This window comes from Amphiprion ocellaris, chromosome 3 (assembly GCF_022539595.1).
Source record: "Amphiprion ocellaris isolate individual 3 ecotype Okinawa chromosome 3, ASM2253959v1, whole genome shotgun sequence".
NCBI classification, from domain to species: Eukaryota; Metazoa; Chordata; class Actinopteri; family Pomacentridae; genus Amphiprion; species Amphiprion ocellaris.
In genome coordinates, this window is record NC_072768.1 from 20,586,501 (window position 1) to 20,610,672 (window position 24,172).

At 41.2% G+C, this 24,172-nt stretch overlaps 1 protein-coding gene across 1 annotated transcript; it reads left to right on the forward strand.

Moving 5' to 3' along the window:
• The first annotated feature begins 9,685 nt into the window (after positions 1-9,685).
• Positions 9,686-23,595, forward strand: ireb2 (iron-responsive element binding protein 2). The gene is made up of 22 exons (XM_023268042.3): positions 9,686-9,725; positions 11,757-11,843; positions 12,238-12,403; positions 12,696-12,833; positions 13,028-13,270; positions 13,627-13,696; positions 13,944-14,127; positions 14,296-14,435; positions 14,596-14,767; positions 14,980-15,080; positions 15,410-15,526; positions 15,763-15,922; positions 16,244-16,379; positions 17,226-17,310; positions 17,410-17,566; positions 17,985-18,109; positions 18,491-18,595; positions 18,711-18,853; positions 19,512-19,659; positions 20,003-20,125; positions 21,173-21,358; positions 21,509-23,595. The coding sequence occupies exons 1-22, from the start codon at positions 9,701-9,703 to the stop codon at positions 21,617-21,619; spliced, it is 2,922 nt and encodes a 973-aa protein (XP_023123810.1). The 5' UTR covers positions 9,686-9,700; the 3' UTR covers positions 21,620-23,595.
• The last annotated feature ends 577 nt before the right edge of the window (positions 23,596-24,172 follow it).

A 24,172-nucleotide genomic window follows, 5' to 3' on the forward strand; every position in this document is an offset into this window, starting at 1 on the left:
GTGGTGCGAGGAACCTATTGAAACCCTAGGAATTATTATTAGGGTCCGAGCACCACGAAGTGGTGCGAGGAACCTATTGAAACCCTAGGAATTATTATTGTTAGGGTCCGAGCACCACGAAGTGGTGCGAGGAACCTATTGAAACCCTAGGAATTATTATTATTAGGGTCCGAGCACCACGAAGTGGTGCGAGGAACCTATTGAAACCCTAAGAATTATTATTATTATTATTTTTCTTCGTCCGCCGGGAAATCGGCCTTTTTGACGCCCTAAACATACACGAAAACGCATGAAAATCGCCACACACATCAGAACCAGCGAAAAATTTGATATTTTAGGGAAATGGCACGCGTGCGTGCCAAAATGGCTCAATAGCGCCCCCTAGAAAATTCAGCCCCCGGACAGTGTTTGACCTAGACTTCTGAAATTCGGTACACATATGTAACTCATCAAGACGCACAAAAAAGCTTCTTGCATCATTACCCATAATGCAACAGGAAGTCGGCCATTTTGAATTATGAGTCATTTTTGGACATTTTTTGATATCTATAAACTCAAACAGCGTAATCCTGAGAGAGCTGAAATTTGGCCAGGATGTACTCCAGTCATGGGTGATCAAAAGTTATCAAAACGCTCCGCAAAAGTCTGAGGACGCGGAAATGGCGAGCCACGGAATGCGGCCATTTTGAAATATGATTCATATTTTGGACAATTTTGTCATTTTTGGACATTTCCAAAAGCTATAAACTCAAACAGCTTAACCCCGACAGAGCTCAAATTTGGTCAGGATGGACACCAGTCATGGTTGATCAAAAGTTATCAAAACGCTCCGCAAAAGTCTGAGGGCGTGGCCATAGTTACCAGCGGAATGCGGCCATTTTGAATGTCTTGCCATGAAACAGGAAGTGCTGTCTAACTAGCCTGTACATGCTCCAGTCTGCTTCAAATTATACATGTGTGATCAGAGTCCAGCCCTAATCACGTCCATAGGTTGATATACACTCACAGTCATAGCGCCACATGGCGGCCATTTTGAATTTCTCGCCATGAAACAGGAAGTGCTGTGTAAGTAGCCTGTACATGCTCCAATCTGCCTGAAACTTTACTCTCTCAGTTGCAGCGCCTCCTGGTGGATATGCGTGGGCCAGTCGGGCCGCTCGGATGCGAGGACCCGTCCAATGCTGCTTGCAGCTTTTATTGGTTTAGTGGTTGGAAGTCAATAAAACATTAGCGTCAGTCAAATTGAATGCGTCAGTGGATGGAAGTGGTGGTTGCCTTGTGCTGCTCTTCACTTCACTGCAGCTCCATGGCTCCATCTGCTGGACGGACAGAAGTGCAGCAGCTGATGGCAGCTTCTTTGACCTCACGCTGCTGTCAGACCCCAGATTAGGGTTTATTTCAGATATATATAATAGAAAATAGTAATTAAAAAATAAGCTGATGTTGTATTTTTGCAGCAGTGAGTTTTACAGGGTTAAGAGCAACCAGTCAAAGGTTATTACTGAGGATTTTAAACAAAAACATTCAGGCAAACAGTTAACATCATAGGGTGCCTGACATGTTTGTTTTTTTTTCCGGGTCGATACAGATTTTTTTTGTAATCAAGGAGATCAATAACCAAGATTTGGAATCACTACACATTTGCAGAAAAAATAAAGTTTTTGAACAGCACATAAAGTTAAGTTAAAATTAAAATAATCACGAGTTGCAGCCTTTGCTTATTTATGTTTTACATGCTGAAGTTGTCCTTCAGTGTTTCACTGATCAGATTGTGCTGTGGGCAGGAACAAGATCAGAGGGAGGCAGCTGCAGCAGACCCAAAGTAGTTTCACATTCATTTATCTGATCAGATTTCAGGGGGCTTTTTTTTTTTTTTTTTTTTTTTTTTTTTTTTTTTTAAGAAATGGGACCAATAATTGAAAACATGCTAAATATCAGATGGGATCATTGGTGTCACAGGACATCTGCAGACACAGGTCAAAGATTACAAGGAGTTTATTTAACGAATGAAACTAAAACCAACACAGAAAGGATAACTAAACCAAGGTGAAAACAAAAAGGGGAAACCAGACTAATTGTAGGAGAAAGGTTCTGGTTTCAAAGTCTCTGGTCTGGCAGAGAGCGGAAGAATGAAGAACCGGGCCTTCGTGGATTAAGGTGATTGAGAACAGGTGAATCAACCCCCACACCCGTGAGAGAGATGGATGGATGGATGGATGGATGGATGGATAGATAGGTAGGGAGGTAGATGGACCATAGATAGATGGATGGATAGGTAGATTCTGCAGTGGGGAAATTTTCAGTGTGGCAGTAGCAGATAGGAAAAAAAGTAAAAAGAAACGCAGCACTCAGTGCACAGATATAAATAGATGCTTTCTCCTTAGAGAAGAAATAGAAATGCTTGTAAAAAAAAAAAACTGTGAAATTGCACATATTGACTTATTTACATTTTATTGCAGTTACTTCATGGGTGATCTGAACTACTGGGAGCAGGTTTGATTGAACACAGTCTGACTGCTGCAGGAAGGAAGGACCTCCTTCAAACATCGTGGGTGAAGCAGTCTGTCCCTGAAGGAGCTGCCGGTGATGGTCCTGTTTCCTGCAGGGGGTGGGAGATGTCCTCCATGATAGACAACAGCTTTGTCATCATCCTCCTGTCTAACACCAGCCCAGGACAGAGCTTGCTTTCTTAACCAGTTTCTTTAGTCTCTTCCTGTCTGCAGCCGTGATGCTGCTGCTCCAGCAGACCACTCCATACAGGATGGCTGATACCACCACACAACCATAAAAGGTCCTCAGAATTGCTCCCTGCACCCCGAAGGACCTCAGTTTCCTGAGCAGGTGAAGTCTGTTCTGACCTTTCTTACACCGTGCGTTGGTGTTCTATCTCTAGACATGTTTGAATGTCTTTATCAATAAATGGTCAAACACATGTTGAGTGTCAGTTCAGCTCTTTGTTCCACACATGTATATGTTCCTATGTGATTGGTGTCTTGCAGTCAGAGTGTAAAGAATTGAAGCTGTCAGAGGCTTTCTGTGGTGAAGAGGCTGCAGGACATCAGCTGCTCCAACAGGTGACGCCTTTGTTCTTTGGCTCCAACCAGAACCAGCAATAAATCAGCATGAGCTGCAGCTTATCCACCTCATAGAGTGTATAATAAAGAAACCAAGAGGTTTTAGTTGATAGCTGTCTCTAGTGAATGACCAGCAGTGTCTTGTTCAGGTTGTGAGGAGAAGTAAAAAGCTTACAGCAGCTGGTATTCCCAGGTAGTCTCCCATCCAAATACTAACCAGGCCCAACCCTGCTTAGCTTTGCAGATCAGATGAGATTGGGTGTATTCAGTCTCAGAAACAAACCTACAATGTAAGTTCTGTACCTCACATGATTCAAATCTCCACTCACACCTTTTATTTGTCCTTTGATTGCTCCAGTACTGATTGATGCCATCATTTAAGCCAATTTACAACAACACCTTGTAGGAAATGTGGTGTAGAGGTAAGTTCTGTGCCTCACATGTTGAAGGTCCATGGTTCAAATCCCCACTCACACTTTTTATGTGTCCTTTGGATGCTCCAGTACTAATTGCTAGCATCATTTAAGCAAAGTTAGAGCAGCATCTTGTAGGACAGGTGGTGTAGAGGTAAGTTTTTTGCCTGGCATGTTGAAGGTCCCCGGTTGAAATCCACCTTAGTACCTTTATTATCTTCACCTCCTTAATAGTTTTGTGTACCATCATTTACGAAAACTAACAGTTACACCCAGTAGGAAGGATAGCGCAGTGGTAAGTTATCTGCCTCTCATCCAGGAGGTTTTTGGTTCGAATCCAGCCCAGGGCTCTTTTGACACTTTTTAAGATAAGATAAAGATAAGATAAAGTTCTTTATTTCTCCCCACTCCAGGGGAAATTTACATTGTTACAGCAGCTTTATTTACAATATATACATACTTTGGCTGTATGACAACCTCTTTCAACCATCATTACAACAAAGTCCATGAAGGACCTTGTGTGAAAGATAGCTCACACATAGGTTGTGTGTCTGTCATGTGGAGGGTCACGGTTCGAATCCCCACTGGGAACCTTGCGGAGGATGATAGCGGAGTGGAAAGGTTGTGGTCTGTGGTGTGGAGTGTCATTGGATTGGAGTTGAAGGGTGGTTCCTTGCAAAACCAAGAAGTTGCTGGAAAAGGCAAAGAGCGCAAAGAGCGCAAAGAGCGCAAAGAGCGCAAAGAGCGCAAAGAGCGCAAAGAGCGCAAAGAGCGCAAAGAGCGCAAAGAGCGCAAAGAGCGCAAAGAGCGCAAAGAGCGCAAAGAGCGCAAAGAGCGCAAAGAGCGCAAAGAGCGCAAAGAGCGCAAAGAGCGCAAAGAGCGCAAAGAGCGCAAAGAGCGCAAAGAGCGCAAAGAGCGCAAAGAGCGCAAAGAGCGCAAAGAGCGCAAAGAGCGCAAAGAGCGCAAAGAGCCTTTCAAGAAGATTTTTGGCGAATTTTGCCCAAATGTGAAAAAAAAGCTTGAGCAGAGTGGGGGATTGAATCTGCACTCTCCAGGTTCCAAACCACCATCACTACCTCTGGACTACCGGTCCTACATACCCAAATACAGGCTTTTCTTCTATTCGTCAAGGCGGTGACATCAACACTGAAAGAAAAAAAAAACAATCCACAAAATCAAAAAAAGAACATAATCTACCTACAACTTTTAAAGAACACGCTAAAAAACACAATACTAAAAAGTCACACTCTTCTCCTCATCACTCATTTTTACATTTTAACACAATTTCAAAGCCACACAAATCACATTCTTCATGTCAAATCACTTCTCTTCACTACAAATGGGAGAGAACAGCAAACAAATAAAATACAACTTATGGCTTAAATATTTTCAAAATCTCTTTGCTATTCCTCTACATTCAAATTCCTCAACACCACTCAACAATCACCTGCAGGATCTCTTACTTCTTTCTTAGCTCTGACAAAACATCTTCAAGACTCTGAGAAGACAACTCATTTTCAACACATTTGCTGCTTCGTCTAAGTGTCCACACACATCTCCAGTCATCCACAGGCCTCACCACTGATCAGCTGCACAAACTTACATGTTAAACTTCTCCAAAGATAAAATACAGGCCCTTCTGTCTGATCACAACTTTTACTGGTGGCTCATATTTCAAGTTCATTTCCTTGCAAAGTCTTTATTTTGGATTAAAGTGGGATCTGTGACCAGGCAGATCACTTGTTTATTCTTAGCATTTGGATTTCACTGACATTCCTGTCATGTAGAAAAATAGAAATATCTTTGCATTGATTCAGCTAAACTAACTGCAGACACTGAGAGGCGTAAAGTTCAACAAATGCTGTTTTTATTTACTTCACTGGTGACATCAGTAGATGCTTGCAGTGAAACCACCACTGCAAATATTTATGCATTAAAGTATCGCAACTGAAAACTCCCTACAAACGTCCACTTCTAACACCACAAACATTGTCCAGAGGAAATGATATTAGCTGAACATAAAAACATACACATATGTAACTCATCAAGACACACAAAAATGTAATTGACACCCATGACCAAAATCCAACAGGAAGTCAGCCATTTTGAATTATATGTCATATGTTTTGACGATTTTGGGTCATTTTTAGACATTTTCAAAAGCTATAAACTCAAACAGGGTAACACCGAGAGAGATGAAATTCGGCCAGGATGTACTCCAGGCATGCGTGATCAAAAGTTATCAAAATGCTCCGCAAAAGTCTGAGGGCGTGGCCATGGCGGCCTCCTGAACTTTGATGCTTTGCCATGAAACATCAACTGCTGTGTAACTGCCCTAAACATGCTCCAATCTGCCTCAAACTTTACATGTATGATCAGAGTCCCGCCCTGATGACATTCACATGCTGAAATACAGCCACAGTCATAGCGCCACCTGGTGGATAGAAGGAAAAGCTCTATAACTAGCCTGTACATGGTCCGATCTGCCTGAAATTTTATATGTGGAATCACAGTCTGACCCTGATCACATCCATTGGCCAATATACACTCTCGGTCGCAGCGCCACCTGGTGGATGGACAGGAAGAGCTCTGTAAGTAGCCTGAACATGCTCCAGTCTGCCTGAAATTTTACGGCTGTGATCAGAGTCCAGCCCTCATCGCATCCATAGGCCGACATGCACTTTTGGTCACAGCGCCACCTGGTGGACATGCGTGGATTCGCCGGCCAGCAAGGATGCGAGGACCCGTCCAACGCTGCTTGCAGCTTTAATTTTTATTTTTTCTCCGACCAAAAGAATTGCACTTTTGGCGGCCTTATCATACCCCAAAACGCTTGTCACTTGGCATGCTCATCAGGACTGGCGAAAAATTTGATATTTTATGGGAGTTTCGCATGTGTGTGGGAAAATGGCTCCATAGCGCCCCCTGGAAAATTGAAAATTTGGTCATTAGGCCAACTGGCAAAGTGTTTCATCTACAGCTACAAAATTTTGTAGGCACATTCAGCACATCAGGAAACCCAAAAAAGTCAATCACAACCATATTGTAAACCCAACAGGAAGTCGGCCATCTTGAATTAGCTATGAATTTTGATGACATTAATAACTCAGCGGGGGTAAGTCCGAGAGACGTCAAATTTGGCCAGTATATGCAACACTACCTCCTGATGAAAAGTTATCGAAATGCTGTGCAAAAGTCAAAGGGCGTGGCCATGGCGACTGCCAAAAAAATGGATCCTTCGCCATGAAACAGGAAGTGGTGTCTAACTCTGCTGTACATGCTCCAATCTGCCTGAAATTTTACATGTGTGATCAGTGTCCAGCCCTGACGACATCCATGTGGTTATATACATTCACAGTCATAGCGCCACCTTGTGGTAGCAAGAAATAAACATTTTTTACATTTTGATGTACTATTTTTAGCACGTTGACCAGAATCACTTCAAATGTGGTGACATAAGCCTGAACACATTGATGATGATCACCAGAGAAAATGGCGACTCGTCGTCAAGGGGCGTGTCTGTGGCGGCGCGGCGAATTTCGATTTCTCGCCATGAAAATTGAATTATTAATATCTCAGCTGGAAATGATCCAATCTGGACCAAACTTGATGTGATGGACACCAGTCCGGTTCTGAACACATCCACATTCATAAATTTAGAAATACTCATAGCGCCACCTATTGGCAACAGGAAGAAATTGTCATTACATTTGCATGTACCATTGCCTGAAACTTTGTCATATCATCCTGAAAGTTGGTCAGCTCAGTGTTCCCCCCTTGACAATGCCACAGTGTGAAGATTTTGACAATTGATGAAATTCTGTTGCCGTGGCAATGCAATGTTGCCGTGACAGACAAAATACTTTTTGACAGGTTAGGAACGCTCATATGCTCGCCAAAATTGCTACACACATCAGGACTGCTGAAATATTTGATATTTTAGACGAATTGCACATGATTGTTGCAAAATGGCTCCATAGCGCCACCTGGAAAATTTCAAATATTTATTACGGGCCGTATGTGTGACCTACAGTTCTGAAACTTGGTAGGCATATGTAACTCGTCAAGACGCACAAAAATGTAATTGACACCCATGGCCAAAACCCAACAGGAAGTCGGCCATTTTGAATTATATGTCATATGTTTTGACGATTATGGGTCATTTTTAGACATTTTCAAAAGCTATAAACTCAAACAGGGTACCACCGAGAGAGCTGAAATTTGGCCAGGATGTACTCCAGGCATGGATGATCAAAAGTTATCAAAATGCTCCACAAAAGTCTGAGGGCGTGGCCATGGCGGCCTCCTGAATTTTGATGCTTCGCCATGAAACATCAACTGCTGTGTAACTGCCCTAAACATGTTCCAATCTGCTTCAAACTTTACAAGTATGATCAGAGTCCTGCCCTGATGACATTCACATGCTGAAATACAGCCACAGTCATAGCGCCACCTGTTGGTTGGAAGGGAATTCTCTATAACTAGCCTGTACATGGTCCGATCTGCCTGAAATTTTGTATGTGTGATCAGAGTCCAACCCTGATCACATTCATAAGCCAATATACACTCTCGGACGCAGCGCCACCTGGTGGATGGACAGGAAAAGCTCTATAAGTAGCCTGAACATGCTCCAATCTGCCTGAAATTTTACGTGTGTGATCAGAGTCCGGCCCTCATCGCATCCATAGGCCGACATGCACTCTCGGTCGCAGCGCCACCTGGTGGACGTGCGTGGATTCGCCGACCAGCAAGGATGCGAGGACCCGTCCAACGCTGCTTGCAGCTTTAATTACATGTTGTACTTCATTTAGCAAGGTGTTAAACAAAGATGGCCTGCCACAGGGGCTTTTTTTGGTTTGTGTTGGCTATTTTTTTTCTATATATTAATTTGTTTAATTTTGTGGTGTTATGTACAAGAAAGGTTAAACGTACAAATAATAGCTTTTAGATAGCTGAACTCTAGTGACGGGTAAATGACGGAACTGTCGCCATGAAAACTGAGAAAAGTGTATCAGATGATAAAGCCTGGGAGATCTGCTGGAAAGTGCCAGAAAAACCAAGTGGACCTTGAGCATTCATTGCTTCTCTCTCATACTCTTTCCAAGGACAGGAGTGAACTTGTGTGAATTTAATGACTCAAGAATGAGGCAGTGATTTTTGTGTGATAAATTCTTATAATTCATATGTGCCTGTTAATGATTTTGTAGTGTGTACTGTGTATTTTTTGTCATATCTCACAGATGCTTTATTCTAAACTATACAATTTCTCATGACTTTTTCATTCAATTTGTTCCTAATGACTTCATATCATTGTATCCTGTCTCCATTTTAGTCAGTTCTTTTTAATAATACCAACTATTGGGTTCCTGGGGCACCCCAGAGAAAAACATACAAATAGAAGGAATTTTTTGTTGAGTTCCGTTTTCCATGGATCCTAAACTCTCACACATTGTAGTCATTTTGAAGGAGACAGACACAGATTTCTTCGTGTGTTCAGTAGATGACCTAAAGAAATCTAAATCTTCTTAAAATAAGATGATGTTCAAACTCAGAAATAGAACAAGTAGTTAATAATATATTTTTATGACAAAAAATTTTATATGCATGTTCTATGATGCAAAACAAAACCAAAACTGTTTGCCGTATACACGAATGATGTGCTGTCAGAACATAATGAGGACACTGTGTGCATGTGGGAGTAAAAACATAAATATAAACATTTTCAAGGCTACAGAGGACAACTGTATAAAAAGAAAGATTTGAGGAAGTGTATTCTGTCTCTCCTGTCTCTTAGTGTCAGTAAGATTAGCAGCAATAACTCTAACATATATCTCTGTAATGTATTTTTTTAAATGACATCACTGTGTTTTGTTGGGTAACAATGGCAAGCAGGTCTTGACTGGACAGATTTGTTGGTAAAATTTTGAGATATAGAAATACAACACAAATAATGTTCATGTTAAAGTACTGAAATGACAAAAAGTTTTTAAGTACTGATATGGATGATATAGTGGGGTGATATGATACTGATATGATAAGGGATGAGGGTTCATGTTTCAAATCTGTTTTTATTGTCCTTTTATTACTAATTGAGGGTGGGCGTGGACCTTAGATCCCTGTGCTCTGATTGGTCGGCTGTCTCCTCTCTGATTGGTCGGTTCGGTGCTGCCTGTGCAGTAGTGAGAACGGGTCGTGTTGATTTCAGAAGTCATCATGGCGCTCACTTCCCCAGTCAAAGGTAAAGGGATGTCTTCTGCTAACCTTCTACAACGAGCTGTCATTCGAGTTGCCTTTCAACCGAAAAGACAGGAATCGGTTTAAAAAGCCCTAAAACGACCTTTCGTTTGCTTTTAGTGAACGTTACATGAATTGTACCCGCGTCGCTCTGTTAGAGACATAAAAGCTAACATTAGCTAGCTCGGGAAAGCTCACTGTACAACTCAGGACTGTTATATTACCTAACGTCGCAAAGCAGTATTGTCTTTGCTCTGCTCATAATGTCACAGCTTTAGCGTACAATATCTATAACTTACATTTTATGTATTTTTTTTCCTTATCTCTCCAGGACGTTCACCCGGTAGCACGATAAGTGCTTGGTTAGCGAGAGTGTGTGTTACGATAAGAAGCAGTGTTAGCAGCTTGAACCTTTGCTAACAGCTACTGCCTCTCTCACCTTGTCAGCAGCTCGAATGCGAAGATGACTAAATGTGTAGGGATGATCGACAATATTATTGACCTTTCTACTCGCTAGATTTATCTTTGCAATGCGTGTTTTGACCGTTATATTGACACGGAGGTTGTCTTTCCGTTCAGAACTGTTTAAAGCGTCATTTCAGACCTCCATCGAAATGACACTGACTGGCAAAAACATCAGAGTTTGGCTTAGGTTTAAAGATAGTTTTGTAGTAATTCTTCTTTAAGCTGTCTCACAATACTATAAAGGTTTTAGTCAGCCATCCAACCCTCTGTTTTATCCGCGAATACAGTTTCTCATAATGATTTATCGCCACAAGATTTCACAGCTAATCCACTAGTGTTGTTGAGTTTCACATGGTATATAATGTTCTGTATATTTCCCACGTTGCTTGTTTTGCATTACCCTAATAATTTTATTATTGCACACAGTTAAAATGTGAGCATTACTGCAGGGCCTGACAAAAGCTTCACAGTGTGGCAAGAAATTTCGAGGTTAGGTCTCTGTCACATAAAGATTTCCAGTCTTTCTGTTACATTAATGCAGCATAAACTTTTTTAAAAAATCCTTTCTACAAATTTTTTTTACAATAAACATATTTTGGTAGAGCTGGCTGCACAAGCATTGTTCTCGTATCAGTATTTGGCAGAGATAAAAGCTTTTTTTTTTTTTTTTTTTTTTTAAAGGTTTATGTCTGCTTGGGTAAATTGAGCTAAATTGCAGGGTTTTGTTTATCCGCCTGCTTCTCCAGCAGCAGCAATAATCTTCTTGCTGCAGTGCCACACCACTAGTGAACGTGTGTAGAGGAAATGCTGCAGATGGAGAAGATAAGAAACCCCCAGTGGGTCATTCGCGTTGGTCTATTATCAGATTTGTAGGAATTTCACTGAACCAGTTTTATATGTGTGTTTACATTTAATTGTGAGGGCCTCAACTTTCATCTCAGCATCTTGTGGGCATTCTTCCCTTTTGCATTTATTCAGTAAATACACATACACAGGATACTTTATATCAAAGATTATTTTGGGGCTAGTCCAGTGTATTGTGTGCAGTTTTTGCTTCAGAAGGATCATAAAACGTGTTCTTTTCAAAAGCAGAAACCTGAGAAGGAACGTTACAGAGCGATGTCCTGTTGAGTAATACTGTGCCAAGACTCAAAAGACTGTCTACAGGGGTTTCAGCATTTGCTTAGCTTAGTTTTTCCACCAGTTCTTTAAAATGTAACAGCTACAACCTAATAACTACTAATAATTACTAATACTACATATTGATACGTATGTATTAATAAAAAATGTAGACCTCCTGCCAGCTTCTTTAGGCACGGCTTAACTTATGCCCTTGTCTTAAGTAATTTGTTTTAAGGAGACCCTCACTGGATAAATATTAGTAACAGTAGTTGTTTTTACTGCTTGACTTCATTTTTAAGTCTCACAGAATAACCCTGGTCATTAAGCAGAAATGATGAAGCACATAAAACATTTTTTGAGGTGACTACATGTGGTAATTTCCTACACTTGTAACATACAGACTGGTATTGTAATTGCATTTTCATAACTGTTTATTTCCCCTCTGCAGAGCACCCATACAACCATCTAATTGACACACTGAAAGATGGAAAGATCAAGTTCTTCAATGCACGTAAATTAAATGATCCAAGATATGGTGAGTTCAGGCCTTCAGATTGGAGACTGTTGCAAGATATTGTGTGTTTAAGGTCATTGTACACTGTCAACATGGTGCACTTCTCAGTCACTTTATATGCTTGTGTTTTATGCTGCTGTGTCCCAGAATAGCTCTATGAAAATGTATGTATAGAAAAAGGAAAAAGTTCAAATATTTGTGAATGCACTTACTTGTAGTTTAAGGTTCTTGAATTGACATGTAAGCTTCCATTGGTTTGGTACGTTATATTCTGAACCGATGCCTCACTTCTATTGATGACTACAGGTTGTGTAACAAGGACAGTAAACAGTTAAAAAAGAATTCGATTTAATTACGTGCTGTTTATTTGGGGCAATTAAAGGACAGCACCTATTTTTTTGTTTGCTTTGTGTAGACAAGCTGCCTCTATCAATCCGTGTCTTACTGGAGGCAGCAATACGTAACTGTGATGGCTTTTACACAAAAGAGGAAGACGTCCAGAACATTTTGGACTGGCAGCAGCAGCAGAATAAAGCTGAAGTGCCATTCTCTCCAGCTCGAGTCCTCCTGCAGGACTTCACGTGAGTTGCACGGTGTTTTTACATCAACACTGGTCCTCTGTGCTGTAAAACATGAGATTTAATCGGCTCCCTTTAATTAGAGAAATCAGAACAGATCGCTGAGTGGTGAGATGTGGGCAAAACAGGTGAACTGTCAACCGTTAGCTTATCAGATCTTTTGTCACCATGATTTTTCCTTGTGTTCTTTCACATAAACAAGTTATTCATGTTGTAAGCTCTGTAAATGAAAAGCGACTGTGAGTATTATCCTATAAATCGCTGAAAGATGGTTTCATTTTTTGTCCTTTGACAGTGGTATTCCTGCCATGGTGGACCTGGCAGCCATGAGAGACGCTGTGGCTAAACATGGTGTGGACCCAAGCCTGGTCAACCCGAAATGCCCTACAGACCTCATAGTAGACCACTCGTTACAGATTGATTATAACAAATGGTGTGTTTGCATCTGTATTCTGTTATTGTATGTTGTAATGAACTAAAGTTGAACGCAGATATGACCTTTGACGATTGCATCTGTTTATTATTTACAGAAAGTTGAATGGTAAAAAAAAATAATACCTAAGCAAGAATGCAGTTCTGATTTATTAATTCTGCTAGTAATGTTTCTTTTTTCCACTTTATCCACAGTGCCATACAGAATGCTCCCAACCCTGGTGGAGGGGACGGTTCAGGCCAGAGCCAGGGTCCTTCTCGCTCAGCACCCACTCGGCCTCCATCCAGAGGAGGCTCACAGTGTGGAGGCCAGCGGGGCTCCTGTAGTAAAGCTGCCTGCAGCGACTCTGCTGCTTCCCCAGGTCGACCTTCAGCCTCTGTCCAGCAGATTGAGAACACACCTCTCCTCTGCCCTTTCCACCTGAAGCCCGTCTCCGAGTAAGATTTGAATGACAGAGGGGCTGAAAATGTACATCATGAGGGTAGTTTAATTTACACAGGAGTGGAAAAACAGACCTCAAATCTGTAAGCTTCTGTGGAGAGGATTTAAGCAGTTCTGTATGTGTCTCATGTTGTTTGCTTATTAATGAAGTCTACAAAATGCAACACTGCATTTTGTCAAATTTTTACAGACTCATGTTTGTCCTGATTTTTTTAAGGGATCACATGGTAATCACTTGTTTTACAGTTTTCAATAAAGGCACATTTAGGTCAAGTGAATTGAGATATTATTACTGATTGAAACAGAGTTCCTCTTTTGCAGGTTTAGTTTTGATTTGTTCTTTTTTCTACAGAACTGAAACAGCTGTGAAGAATCAGGAAATGGAACTGATCAGAAACAAAGAAAGGCTTCAATTCTTCAAGGTACCATCAAGAGCAAATGTCATTTTGTATTTCTGTTTGAGACAGTGATCCCTGGGGACACTTTTGAGAATGTATTTTATGCAGTATAAGCAATATTGTAATCAGAAGAAGTTGTATTAATAACTGTACCTAAATAAGTCCACATTTTGGGCGCTCTCAACATATTAAAGTCTGTATCTGTCTGCTTTAGAGAACAGAACAAAATTATAGTTACATTTTAACATTTTTTATCCTCTTTATCAAACAGTGGTGTTCCAAAGCATTTAAGAATGTGAACGTGGTTCCTCCGGACGTTGGCGCAGTCCACCAGGTGAATTTGGAGTATCTGTCCAGAGTGGTGCAGGTCCGCGACGGTTTCATCTACCCTGACAGTGTCGTGGGAACTGACTCTCACACTACCATGATCAACGGCCTGGGCATCCTTGGCTGGGGTAAAACATTTTCAGACCAATATTTTGCATGTCAAAAGAAAACTCGCAATGTTAGGGAATCAAGAACTGTTTGACTAAATGGTGAACAAGATACTACTGTATGTAAGACAGATTCACTTTGCTGAAAGTGCTTCTGATTTCCTTGTTCATTCTTCTTTTGTCCATCAGGTGTTGGAGGCATTGAGTCAGAGGCCGTGATGTTGGGTCAGCCAGTGTCTCTGACCCTTCCTCAGGTGGTCGGCTGTAAACTGGTGGGCTCCATTAATCCTCTGACCACATCTATAGACATCGTACTCGGCATCACAAAGGTAGCACTCCTTTCCTTATTTTAATGTGTTGTTTTTCTGTACAAGTCTATTTCATCAAAACAAACAACAGCAGTTAGACGTGGAACTGAACCCTCAATACAAGTAATATGCAAATACACTACCGTTGCCTTTTAACATGTTTTGTACATTTGTTTTTCAGCACTTGCGACAAGCTGGTATTTCTGGGAAGTTTGTTGAGTTTTTCGGACCTGGTGTCTCCCAGCTATCAGCTCCTGACCGAACCACCATTGCCAACATGTGCCCAGAATACAACGCTACTGTTAGCTTCTTCCCTGTCGACCAAGTCACACTCAAGCACTTTAAAAAGACAAGTGAGTTCTCCAAGTGCTGCTATATATTAAGAGTTTTGCAGAGTACAGTACTGCTTAGTGAGGCAGCATTTTTTCCATGTAAATTTGCTGAATATTTGCTGCTGTGTCCAAGTTCAAAAGTTGTACTTGTTATTGCCCATGTGTAACACAGTACTATGTTGTAATATAATTTTTAAGGTTGTTGATTTACACGTCATAATTCACCCTCACAGATTTTGCCCAAGAAAAACTTGAATTGTTGGAGTCTTACATGAAAGCTGTAAAACTCTTCCGAAGCTATGAAGACAACTCAGAAGATCCCGAGTACTCTGAGGTAATTTTTACTTTTGAATCCAGTCCAATTTTGACAATAAATGTATTTGTGTAACTCTACTCTGAAAAGTGCATAAAGAGAAGTTATTTTTCTAAATAGTATGTTTTGCCATATCGTTATTTAAAGTGTTGTTAAAACTGTATTTTATCAGTCCTAATGTGTTGCTTCTTTTGCATCCGAATGCTGTAGTTTTCAAAATCCAGAAAAGTAGTAATGACAATCTGAAGGGCTCCACTGGGGCTGTGTTTGCAACAATTAGCCAAAAGAGTGAAAGTAGAGAGTTTTAATTTGCATTATGAGCTAAAATAAATCCATTAATGTTTGTCCAGGTGATTGAGATCGACCTGAGCTCTATGGTGCCCCATGTGAGTGGACCGAAGAGGCCTCAGGACAGAGTGGCAGTCAGCAGCATGAAACAAGACTTCCAGAGTTGTCTTGATGAGAAGGTAATGTGCAAAAACATATGTAATAAGACTCATATTAGTGCCGACTCTTGTACTCTGTCAGTCCTCAGCGTAATATGTGATTTAGGATAACCAGATATTTGGCGGTTCGAGTGAGCCTCGAGGTTCTGATGACATGCTTAATGGAGATTATGGTGACGCTTTGCCGACATCTTTTGGTGACCATTAGTTGAGTTCAATGAAATATTGTAAATGTGTTTTCTTTGGTCTGTCTCCAGGTGGGTTTTAAAGGCTTTCACATCGCTAAGGAGAAGCAGGAGACCCGTGTTCCTTTCCTGCACTGTGGTCAGGAGTACCAGCTGGCCCATGGCTCAGTGGTCATCGCTGCTGTTATCAGCTGCACCAACAACTGCAACCCGTCTGTCATGCTGACTGCAGGTGAAGAACCGTTGTAAATCAGTGATCAAATTTCCCATAAAAATGTTCACTCTTGTCAAATGTGTGAGCCAGTCAACTGTTAATTTTTACAAGAATTTCTTCTAACGTGAGATTGACAAGCGCTTGTACCTTTATCAGTCATATTGGCGTTTCATCATACAGTAATTAAGTCTTCATTGACTGCCACAATCTAAATGCTGAATTTGTGCATTAATGCTTCACTGACTCACAAAACTCATGCACTGCTTTGGGATAACTTTGCTGTGTGGCCTTTTACTAACTGCACATTTGCATTAACATGGTGGTATTTGTGATTGGCAGGTCTTCTGGCCAAAAAGGCTGTGGAGGCCGGGCTTGTCGTCAAGCCTTACATTCGGACCAGTCTGGCTCCTGGAAGTGGCATGGTCACTCACTACCTCAATACCAGTGGAGTCCTGCCTTACCTAAGCCAGCTGGGGTAAGCATGTGTACTCAGTGACAACACACACGCACACAAATACACCTTTAGCACCAAAGCAGTGGCCAGAGATGAACTCTCACTAGCAGTTCTGAAGTGGTGCAACCTGCGCTTGAGCAGTTTACGACTGAATGGCTTTGGTTTTGAAACAGTTTGCAAGTTTAGTCTTTTATTTAGTCTTCTTTATATTGCATTATGTTTCTTTTATATCTTGCCGTAATGGCTTTTTATGTCTTATGTAAAGTAGTTTTATTGGCTTGTTGGAAGGAGGAATACAAATAAACTGTCCTTGCCTAAGGATGATGAGGTTTTAATATAAGTTTATTGTAATTGCAAGAGCAGATACTTATGTCCCCCTCAGCTATAAATTCTGTTCTTCTGGATTGCACTGACAATTTTACCAAATAAGTTTGTTTGTAAAGTCCTTTCTAATTATTTGTAGCTATTGCTAGCCTGCAAGCAGAATTGGTGGTTGAGTTGCATTAAAAACACGAGGAATGTCTGAGAAAAAAAGATGCTAGCATCTGTAGCAAACAACACATTAAACTTTACCATCAGTCCTTTGTAAATGTAGCCATGACTATTTCTTTATGCACACAGAGAAATGTATGTTTAGGCTTTTGCATTAACCTTTATGATAAGACAGTTCCATGGTGTAGTAAATATTTGTAGCCTACTGGGCCTTGTCTTTTACTTTAATGACTGCAGTGTGCTTTGAAAAAGAAAAACATTGTAGAACGTGTTATCTGCTGTCAAATACAAGGATTGTGTGGGAACATGCAACACAAAAGATACTAGATGGATTTTTTTCCTTTTACACAACACTGTGATGTCCTTCATGTGCAGGTTTGAGGTGATAGGTTATGGCTGTGCCACGTGTGTGGGGAACACAGCACCATTACCAGAAGCTGTTGTAGATGCAATCAAACAGGTGAGATCTTCATGGTGCTGCACGAAGCTATTTGTGCGGCTCATTAACAAAACTGATTATTTCACAACAGCCAGATCTTGATGATGTCTCTTGTTTCAGGGGGATCTGGTGGCCTGCGGTGTGCTATCAGGCAACAGGCACTTTGAAGGCCGCCTATGCGACTGTGTGCGTGCCAACTACCTGGCCTCCCCTCCCCTGGTGGTGGCTTATGCTATTGCAGGCACTGTGGGAATCGACTTTGAGAAAGAGCCTTTGGGTAAGTAAGGCAGCGTCAGGAGCTTTCTTAAGCTGTTTCTCTCAGAGCTGAGGATCATCAGGGGTTTTTAGGAATTACACTGAGTGAGCATGTTTTGTGTAGACAGACAACCAGAAAGCAAGTGAAAACAACAATGGTGTTGGTGGAAATGTTGCAGTTGAATAGAGATTTGTGTTGAAAACTTAAGCTGGCAAGACTAGTCCTGGTCCTGTTTTATCTTGTCTTTCATATTCTTTCTTTTTAGAACTTCTGTAATGTCCTATTTTTGAATCTGTCCTTTGAATTTCCACTGATTAGACATCACACTTAAAAACTTCACTATGAAACAGGTTAAAGAGTCGGTGACAGAAAGTGTGTGTTTTATCATTTGATGAGCTCTTTTCTGATTCTTAAATTGGGCTTTTGATTGTTCGATCAGGTTTTACATCGGAGGGGAAGGAGGTGTATCTTCGTGATATCTGGCCGTCCAGAGAGGAGGTCCAACAGACCGAAGAGGACAAAGTCATCTCCTCCATGTTTAGGGATCTCAGGGGAAGGATGGAGGTTAGGAGATTTTCACTTTCTAGCACAGTGTGTACACAGAAACCATAGCGTGAGCAGCAGTGAGTGCTACGTCTCTAGGCCTACACTGAACATGTCCAGGACAAAATGACTGTAGTTACACACACAAAATAATGGAAAATAGACTTAAAGCCTAAAAATACTCTTCAGGTCATCACTAACATGCGACACATGACTCATTACAACCCCAGTGAAGCCTGACTGAACTACATAGAAGCCTGCTGTTTCATCAGACACCTGTGAGATGTACGACGGCTGAAATGCTTTGTGTCTAGACATTTTGTTGCTCCGCCATCTTTCTTTCATGTCTGCATGTCTTGTGCTTTAAGTGAAGTAAGATAATGTCCACATGTTCTCTTCCAGAAAGGGAACATATTTTGGAACAACATCGAGTGTCCGGACTCTGTAGTTTTCCCCTGGGATCACAAGTCCACATATATCCGTTCACCATCTTTCTTCAGCAAATTGGTAAGTCCTCTGACCTTTTTCTGGACAAGTTCATTGGCTGTATGTGAACCTCAGAGTAGCTCCTGTGCTACTATATTGAAGTAGTTCTCTCTCTATTTTTTTTTTTTTTTGTCAGAGTAAAGAGGTGCCTCCCCCTCAGTCGATAGAAAACGCTCATGCCTTACTGTTCCTCGGGGATAAAGTGACCACGGACCACATCTCACCAGCGGGCAGCATCGCCAGGGTCAGCGCTGCTGCTAAATACCTGCTGAGCAAACGGTCAGTTTCAAGCATCAACCCTCATGGAGAATCATTTTGACTGACAGCACAGTTCACTTGAAGGTGTAAAATGACACTGGCTGTACGTGTGCTTTAAAACTTTCAAAGCCGTGTTAGTATAGTAGTATTTATAGCTTTGTAATCAACAAGATATTAAGAGGGGTGACAGCAGTAGGTGAAATCTGGATACTGTCAGTAGAAGGTTCTACTCTCCAAATGAGAAGATTTCAGCACGTTGCCTGAATAATCTTTTTGGGAAAATCATGAGGAGATATGATGAGCATAGTCATCCTGCATCCACTTTCAGCTCAGACATTACGTATCCCATCCTCTCCTACTTATAGGAGTATTAAAGTATTGCTGTGTTAGCAGAGATAATCAAATGAATCAAATGAAAACACATCTTATATGAAATAACACATCTTAAACAAAAAACTGAAAGATGATGTGGTAGATACGAATCAGAATATGAAAATTACAAACATATAGACAGAATGAACACAATAAACAGACAGGAGAACCTTTGCAAATCTTGAAATAGTTGATAGAAAACATAGTGAAAACATGTAACAAATATGCAGCTGTTGTCCACTGGGAACTGTGTATCATGGCACAAATTCAAATGTATTTTCATTTCTTTTTGAATATCTGGCCTCAGGCTGACACCGCGTGAGTTTAATTCGTACGGCGCTCGCAGAGGGAATGATGCAGTGATGACCAGAGGCACGTTTGCCAGCATCAAGCTCCAAAATCGATTCATCGGCAAAGCAGGCCCAAAGACTTTGCACATTCCTTCAAACCAGACAGTAAGTAGGAATTTCATCAGAATAACTCTTTTTCACCAGTGTGAAAGATTCTAAGTTGTTCTTGTTTGGCCGACAGTCGCAGCCCTCAATCACAGTTTGAGCTGGATAGCTATTGGTTATTTATGTGTTAAATGGCACCTGGTTTGAATTCTTACTCGCTTGTAAAGGTGGGAGGCTAACTAGTTGTGGGGGGCTTGTGGAATGGCAGAAGTAAACGTCTTCATGTCTCAGTTTTTTATTTCACACCTCAAAATTTATTCCAACCACAAAACAAAGTAAAACTGGACTTTCACCCTGTTGGACCTGCTGATAACTTCCTCTCTTCTCGTGTGTGTCCGATCAGCTGGACGTCTTCGAGGCAGCTGATCGCTATCAGAGAGACGGTATTCCCCTCATTATCCTGGCAGGCAAAGACTACGGGTCTGGAAACTCCAGGGACTGGGTAGCCAAAGGACCGTACCTGCTGGTAAACTACTGCACACACAATTTCCTCTGGACAAGCGACAAGTTACAATTTCCACTTCCACGATAAATGTGGCACATTTACATTAGAATACTGTTATGAGTTTGTGTGGTGTCTTGCCCAATTTTGGTGGCCATATGTTTGTGAGGGGACTTTTTAATTCATGAGTGACCACAGTGAAGGAAATAATGCTTAAAACACATTGATCAGTTCACTTGAGTTTTGTGTCTTGTATTTTTGGCCATTTCAAACTTGTTTTGTGGCTTTGTGACTGCAAATTTGTGTTGTTTTGCTGTTTTTCCATATGTGTCTATGTGATCACTGTTGGGACACTGGTTGATTAGGCTGAGTGGCTACAGCTGCTGCATCCGACGCACCTGCTGGAGTGATTGGTGACACTCCTTTAAAAGACAGACTCTTGAGCTGTTCAGATGGGCTCCGACTTCAGAGAACTGCACATCATATTTCTCTGTTTGTTTGAGAGCGGGTGTCAAATAGCTCTCTTGTGAGAAATAAAGCCCCTTTGAATTGTGTTTACACCCTAAGCTCATTTATTTCACCCTCCCCTCCTTTTGTTTGGTTTTGTTTATTATAATTCTTCCAGCCATTTTGGCTGGCTTAGTGGGTGATAGAGGCAATCTACCTCTATCACCTTTCCCAACCCATTTTGTGACCTTTTGTTTGGTTTATTTGTGTTGGGGTTCTTTGTTTTGTTACGGTTTTCCTTTTGATACTTTAATAAAGTTTGGGGTTCTGGGTATTTTCCTGGGGTCCCGCTTGGGAAATGTAACAATACTTTAATTCCACCACAGAGTATCCATTTTCCATGAATCTGACTTTTTAACAAATGCTCTTTGAAAGCATCACACCTATTTTTTCTTACAATTGAATATTATTTGATTTGTCAGCCAGAGGCTTTCTGAGGGGTTGTAGAATATGGAAATGAGCACAAGATGACTTCACTTGTAACACAATGGCATATTCATTGAGGATCAGTTACTCTACTCCCGTGCTTGTTTTGGCCACTATTCAGCTTCTGTCTGCTTGCAGGGGGTGCGTGCAGTCATCGCTGAGAGCTTTGAGAAGCTGCACAAGAACCAGCTGGTGGGAATGGGCATCATGCCGCTCCAGTTTCTGTCCGGCCAGAACGCCGACTCGCTGGAGCTCAGTGGGAAGGAGAGGTTCAGCATCATCCTGCCAGAGAGCCTGAGTCCGAGGCAGCAGCTCACTGTCAAGGTAAGCAACGCTGCAGACAGCACTAGGATGTAGCATCATATGCAACGGATTCTTGTCTTTAAGCATTTAGATGTAATTTATCCTAAATCCACGGTATTGGTCTTTGATTTATTGATTTAATGAAGGATTTGTTTGCGTGTTCTCTTGCAGACCAGCCAAGGAAAGTCCTTTGACGTCATCTCTCTGTTTGACACTGAGATGGACGTTCTCTTTTTCCAACACGGAGGGCTTCTTAGATACGTTGCCCGGACTTTGCTCTGAAGCAGCCTGCAGCCTGATCCCCAACCCACTGACTCCATGAACAGTAGCCCCTCTTCATATAGTGTCTTCAGCATGGACGGAAAAGACACAGAAGCAACAAGACAGCTGATGTTTTTTCTCCAGACTTTTTAAACATCAATTTAAAGACCTGTACCCGAGCTGCTTCTAAATCACTACACGTGACTGTTTCTACATTGACGACAGCAGTCCTCACAACAACATGAAAACAAAGAAGCAGAAATGGTGACATTCACTCAGTAAGAAGATTGGATCCTTGACAACCTTTGAACACTGTTTTTTTGTGTTTAGTTGTTGGCATACTGAGGGGACTTTTCTTTCATCGTGGAAGTGAGCCAACAAGAAAATAATCCTGCTTCTGTTGTCATTCAACTCACAAAACAATCCTGCCTAGAAGGGCTGAGATGGTGCTAGGTACGATGGCATGAATACGTTGTTTTTAGGGTGCAGCACAGCCTGTTTTTTTTCCACCATCCAAGTCAAAATTATGAATTTCCAAAATTTGCAGAGTTGATGTCAATCCCCAGTATTTCCTATTGGGGCCAAACCATGTAACCATGATGTAAATTAAAGTGCTGTTAATATTTCTTTAATCAAACCGATTTGCAGAAAGTACACCTGCTTCCTAATACAGTCACTTTTTATTGTGGAAAAATGTTAAAAAATCTTTTGTTTGCTGTCACTATTAAGCACTTACATAAAGATGGCTCTTACTACAACTGATAGTCTTCTGCATCACATTAAAGGTCAAATAAAACAGTTTTCCAGCATTAGGAGGTTAGCTGTTTCCACTGATGGGGCTAAGCTAAGCTAATCTACTGCTGGCCATAGCTTCAGTCTTAATGTACACACAATAGGTATTGACCTTCTCATCTAAATCTCAGCAAGAACAGGAATAATTGTATTTCCTATTGTCACCGTAGTCCACTGAGAGACTTGCTGGTTTTATTTTTTGACACCTTGCTGAGATTTGGCACAAAGTGAGTGACTTAAAGTGTAATTGTAGCGCTTGGTGTCTCTTCATGCCACTGTGTGATGTGTGTCATCGCTGTCAGACTTGTTAAATATCGCTAAAGCTCATTGCATGAGGAGATTGTCAGTCCGTCATTACTGAGAATTGACTGATACTCAGTGCTTCATCATCACCAGCTACATTGCAGTTTGCAGATTTGAAGTGAATGGACACCAGCCCTGCCTATAAAACATCACAAGCTCCATGTGTTGAGGTCCTGGACTTGTCATCAAGTCATCCTACTTCTTTGTGTCGGCTGTGTGATTTAATAACTGTACATGTTGGAACTGCTCTGACTCAGCAAAGAGTATTTTGGTGGATAACAGCACATTCTGAAGTCATCCATCCAGTGTAATATTACCTACAATTTGGACTGGAGCCTTTATGTATTCATGTTTTAAGGAGAGCATGACGACGTTCTGGCTGTGTTTGTGATAACTTCTTGATTCATACCTACACTTGTGTGTGAGATGTCAAAACCATTAACTGCCTGAAACTTTTGCAAAACCGTCCTTAATTTTAAGACTCAGCAAAATGGTGTTTTGCTTTGACCGACTGCCAAAATGAGCTGAAACAAGTAGCGAGCATGTGATGTTCTCTGTTCTTTGGGTGCCTCATATAAAACCAGTCTCTCATACGGCTTCATAGTCCAGGACATGTGTGGTTTTTAGTTCACCAGCGAGGCCAGCCGCCCGCTTTTACAGTTTGCCTTCTTAGTTTGAGCAGGTTGTTGTTATTTGTCAGTGACAGCAGGACGAAACATTGTGGACTGAAGCGTACAGCGGCAGCGTCCTCGTGTGGCAGTCAGCTGGTCAACTGCTGCTGCTTCTATCATTTCACTTCTGTCAGGCAGCATATGCAAACCAAGTGTATCACTGCACACATGAGAGGGTGTCTGTATCTCTGAATCATATTGTAAATAGTTTTTAATAAATGGTAAAGCAAAGCTGGTGCTGTAGTAGTTTGTGAGAAGGGCTCTGTTCACTGACTCTAGACATTTAGGTCAAGAAAATAACGTCATCAAGGGCTTTCTGGTATGTATGAGTTTGGATGAGTCTTAACAAAATGAAAAATGCTCAGAAGTTGTATAATGGGAAGTCAGGATTTTTAAATATACTAGCAACCCAAAATCAGAATATGGACGTGGAAGATTTAGTATTTGTCATCTTTGTAATGAATCCAAAAACTGACCCAGGTAGCTAACCAAAAATGATGAGTGAGTTGATTAAAGTAATACCTTTCATTTGATCAGTACAGATTTCAACAAGCAGAGCACTCTATGAATGATTTTAAATATTTAAAATCCTGTTGCACTGCTATTTCTTGTTACTTATTGAACAGCATATACAGATACCAGTTGATCAAATAATGGCTAATATATTGCCCAATCGCAGTTTGGTTAGAACGTGGCTTTACGTTTGGGGTCGTAACATCTAATCTGTGAACTTTATTGACCTCTGTCACTAGTGGGGACTTCAAAAACAGTGTAGTCTTAAGAAAAAATAGTGTTTTATACAAATCTA